The 4,432-nt window shown below is 39.9% G+C and overlaps 1 protein-coding gene across 8 annotated transcripts in view; it reads right to left on the minus strand.

The window, feature by feature from the left end:
• The window catches only part of ptprz1a (protein tyrosine phosphatase receptor type Z1a), a 168,935-nt gene that overhangs the window by 11,413 nt on the left and 153,090 nt on the right, over positions 1-4,432 (minus strand). For 5 of the 8 annotated variants that reach the window (XM_032522881.1, XM_032522877.1, XM_032522883.1 and 2 more), the window contains 5 exons: positions 4,242-4,388; positions 3,062-3,155; positions 2,868-2,941; positions 1,782-1,907; positions 110-289 (listed from right to left, as the gene is read on the minus strand). In XM_032522881.1, the coding sequence (XP_032378772.1) occupies positions 110-289; positions 1,782-1,907; positions 2,868-2,941; positions 3,062-3,155; positions 4,242-4,388 (621 nt within the window). The remainder of the gene's footprint in view (positions 1-109; positions 290-1,781; positions 1,908-2,867; positions 2,942-3,061; positions 3,156-4,241; positions 4,389-4,432) is intronic. The other 3 variants (XM_032522882.1, XM_032522878.1, XM_032522880.1) reach the window with 2 other exon arrangements.

Raw genomic sequence — 4,432 nt, forward strand, 5'->3', positions numbered from 1 at the left:
GTCAAATAAATCCTAAAAAATGTCATAGTATAGTATGTCGAATAAATCATAGAAAAGTCATAGTATTGTATGTATCCAGTCTTTTTAAGGATTTCGTGGTTGCACTGACCTGCGTAGCTTCCAGTACGTAGTCCTGGACCACCAGCATGTCCTCATTGGTCAGGCAGATGTGGTTCTCACCCCTGTGAGTGACGGTGAACATCTCGTAGCTGATTGGCTGCCCTTTACGGGGCCAGACGACACACAGCTCCGCCCCCTCCTCCTCATCCTCCTCCTCCTCCTCCTCCGTCTAACAACACAGGAAGTCAACAGACGGGTACGTCACACTCGGATCCGACGACACCACCGCCGCCACCACAGACGGAAAGACATCGTGCAACGGCCCTCTCCAGATTAAACTACGACTACGACTTGTAGTCCTGTTTTCAGAAATCCTAGAAGTCTGAGCGTGCACAGAACACGCTCATGTGAATTTTAAGGGAATCGATTAACATTTTAGGAAATACTCTAATAGTATTTGGCTTCATTTCTGAGAGGGGGATGAGAAGACAGATGTCATTCTCATGTCTGTCTGTTAATGCTGAAAACATATTGGCAGTATTAGAAAAACAGGGAGGAAACAACGGTATTCCGACTTGGGAGTGTTTTTTTTTGGGGGGGGGGGGGGGATTTCTTTATTTAAATATCTTTAATCTTTTAACCCTTGTATGGTATTAGGGTCAAATTGACCCATTTCAAATTTTTACAAGAAGAAAAATGGAACAAGTTACTACCTAAAAAATCAATGGCCTTACCTTATTTCCTGTGATAAACATGTATTCCTGACTCAATTCCAAAAATTATTCTGGATATGACCGGTTATGTTGTTTCCATAGTGGATTTTTTTAACATGAATTATGACCTTATGACAAAAAACTAACCCCACTTCCATGTTTAATAGTGTGCTAGTAGAGACTGATGCATTCCCTAAACATAGATGCTATCTCAATTGTTTGAAATTGAGATAAAGACAACATTTGTCAATAGATTATGAAGTAAAAGTTTATTTCAAAATTGTTTTTATAACCCTAGGTGGGTCAATTTGACCCGAGAGATGCGAGAGGGACCCAAAAGTGAAGACAATACAAGGGTTAAATAAAGAAATCTAAAAAAATAACAAAACACTCCCAAGTCAGAATAACGTTGTTTTCCCCCACGTTTTTCTAATTCTGCCGATGTGCTTTCAGCATTAACAAACATGAGAAATGAAGCCAATTATTATTAGAGTGTTTCCTAAAATCTTAATCGATTCCCTTGAAATTCACATTAGCGTGACAACGCACATTAATCAACATGAGTACAGAGTCCAAGGTGTAAATGTGCCAGATTTAGCCATACAGGCTCATTTTCATTTGCAGTCCATGGCAGGTTGATGGCTTATAACAACAGATAAGCTCCAACAATACAACACATACACACATACATACACACACGACACAAACAAGACACACATCGGCATAGACAAGTAATGTGACACAATCACCATTCCAAAACATGACAACTGGCAGGTATAAAACATGTCAATCAGTAAGCTTTAAAGATGTATTTAAATAAAACAACTTTGGACCGATTTAAGCTAGCTGAAGTCTTTATGCTAAGCTAAGCTAACCACTCCCTGACTCCAGCTCTGTATTCAACACACCCAACACCTCACGCTCTGAAACAACAATAAGTGCATTTCCCAAAATGTCCCATAGACTTTGCACTAACAGATTTAATAAATACAACCACAAATTCCTCACCTTGCCCGACCCCAGCAGCGACACGATGACCTGGGCGTTGTGGTCCCATATCATCCTCCAGAAGTCCTTTATGGTGCCAGGCAAAGGCTTCTGGGTAATGATGAACTCCCTGCTTTGCCTGTAACCCTGCAGGGAAAACAGACGATTCACAAAGCTCAAATCAAAAGGAGGAAGATCCATTTCCCTTCTGTCTACTGATCACTATCAAACTAATATTAACTATAATAACTAAGTATTGGTGTGAAGCAATGGCACTTACAGCGCGGGAAATAAGAACTGAACACGTCTCCGCTTTTCTCAGTAAATATCTTTCCAAAGGTGCTATTGACATGAAATTTTCACCAGATGTTCGTAACAACCTAATTAATCCATACACACAAAGAAACCAAAACCAATACGTCCAGATATGAAGTTATGTGTAATAATGTGAAATGACACATCATTTTCTGGTGAAAATTTCATGTTTAAGTGTCTGACACAGACAATTAGTGAGTTTGAAACTGGACAATACCTGCTTGAAATATGTGCAATATATGTGCAATTATGCATTATATATGTGCAAATGCTATTATTTATTCATTATTACTGTTCACATTTACAACCTTAATTATGTAAGTACTGTATCTTAAAAATTCCTTTAACTATGTAAATATCGTACATATCCACACTCCTTACATTTCTTTATTTATATTTCTACTCTGATATTTATATACTCTTGCAACTGTATTTCTGATTGTGATTCTGATATATATTTACTGAGAAAAATGAAGACATGTTCCATACTTATTTAACCCTTGTATTGTCTTCACTTTGGGGACCCTCTCGTGTCCCTAGGGTCAAACTGATCCGGGACTTATTTGGGGTTTTAAAAAAAATTCTGAAATAAAATCTTACTTCATAGTCTATTAACAAATATTGTTTTTATCTCAATTTCAAACAACTGAAGTAACATATATGTTCAGGGAATGCATCAGTCTCTACTAGCATACAATTAAAAATGGAAGTGGGGTTTTGTTGGCTGTCCTACTCAGAGTCAGACCTGGACCAGATCCTGGACTCTGGAGCAGATGTATAGTTTGTTCTTACTGTGATGTATGATGCGTTAATGTAGTCGGACGTCTCCCCCGCCGTCGTAGACAGGCGCACTCGCGACCTCTCAACTGCAAAGACACATAGAGATAGAGTTAATTTCTCAAATAAAGAAATTTCAGAGTTTGACAACTCCATTATTCCACATCTACCTTCGGCAAAACTGTTGCAGATAATCATGTCCGACTCACCGGGAACCACAGAGCAGCTCCTGTTCTTGCTGCGGTTGCAGTCCTGCAGCGCTGTAGAGTAGTCACACTGCTTCACCCCGGACTGACCAACCAGCTGTGGGGAACACCGAACATCTGTTAGTGACTGGAGAAGCAACGCTTACACACTGCAATGATCCTTGACTACATTTGAACATTTTTAAAGGACGTCCTGCATTTGTTTCAATGTGTTGCAGGCAGTTAACGTTACTGATGAATTCGTGGGTTAGCCCGGAGTTGTTAACCGGGGTCAAAACAATTGTACTAAAGATAACTGAGTGTGTTGAACGATGTCGTAATCTTATGTTACCCACCAAGAATAACCACGCATTGGCATTAGCATTAGCTACTTGTCAACCAGCACCTTTACAGTTGGCACCAAAGCCCTTTTCCTCTTTGGTCCCCCTACAGGTTGGGAGCGGAATTGTCCGTTACCGTTACCATTATTCTTATGTTTCATTCCAACGAGTTAATGAACAACTGAAAACATTACTTTTAAGGTGAAAAAGAAACTTTGGTTTTGGATCGATTGATATTGAAATCCATCAATATCGATAAATAAGTTCTCTGTTGTATAAGTGTGTTGCAAACTGGGATGTAATCAATGACAAAACAATGTCATGTGGCAGAAAAAAAAGCTGTATTGCGTTTACTGAGAACGCCAAAAAATAAAAAAGAATCAAGGTTTGTATCGAATTGTGAGTCAAAAATCGTGATTGTTACAGCTCTACAGCAATGTAAAGAAAAGAGCTTTAGGACAGCAGGTGTGGTAAAAACAATGAGGTTTTTATCCAAAGGTGCTGCTGGAATCAACAAAAACTGAAAATTACATTTAATCACTTAAAATTAGATGCCAGTATTTTTTTAGGATGTGTGTTTCTGGGAAACGGTTAGCTTGTGTCTCATTACCAGTGCTTGCCGTTTGTTTTTGACTTTTTTTACGAAATGTTAGGGACATTGTTGGGGTGTGGGCTATTTCAGCAGTTAGCGGATTGCGGCTTTAAATAAGTCCCAACAACAAAACTAATGGAGGAAAGAACCAAAAAAAAAAAAAACCTCCATTAAGCCGTAATCCTCCGTTAATGTGGTAATCAAGCAACACTGAGATTTCATCTAAATGAGTCATTAAACCCAGAGTGCAACTGTTTGATGAGCTGCTCACCTTAAACTGCTTGTCCAGGCGCGTCTTCCCAGCATGCCCCGGGATCAGCAGCTCGTCCACGTACCTGTGCAGGTGAGCCGCCGGCACCTCCGTCTCTCCGGACAAGATGGCTTCCACCAAGGCATCGTGGATAAAAACGTACTGTTCCTGCAGAGACGAGGAGACAGATCGTGCTGAGGTTGGACTCGGTT

This window comes from Etheostoma spectabile, chromosome 8 (assembly GCF_008692095.1).
Source record: "Etheostoma spectabile isolate EspeVRDwgs_2016 chromosome 8, UIUC_Espe_1.0, whole genome shotgun sequence".
NCBI classification, from domain to species: Eukaryota; Metazoa; Chordata; class Actinopteri; order Perciformes; family Percidae; genus Etheostoma; species Etheostoma spectabile.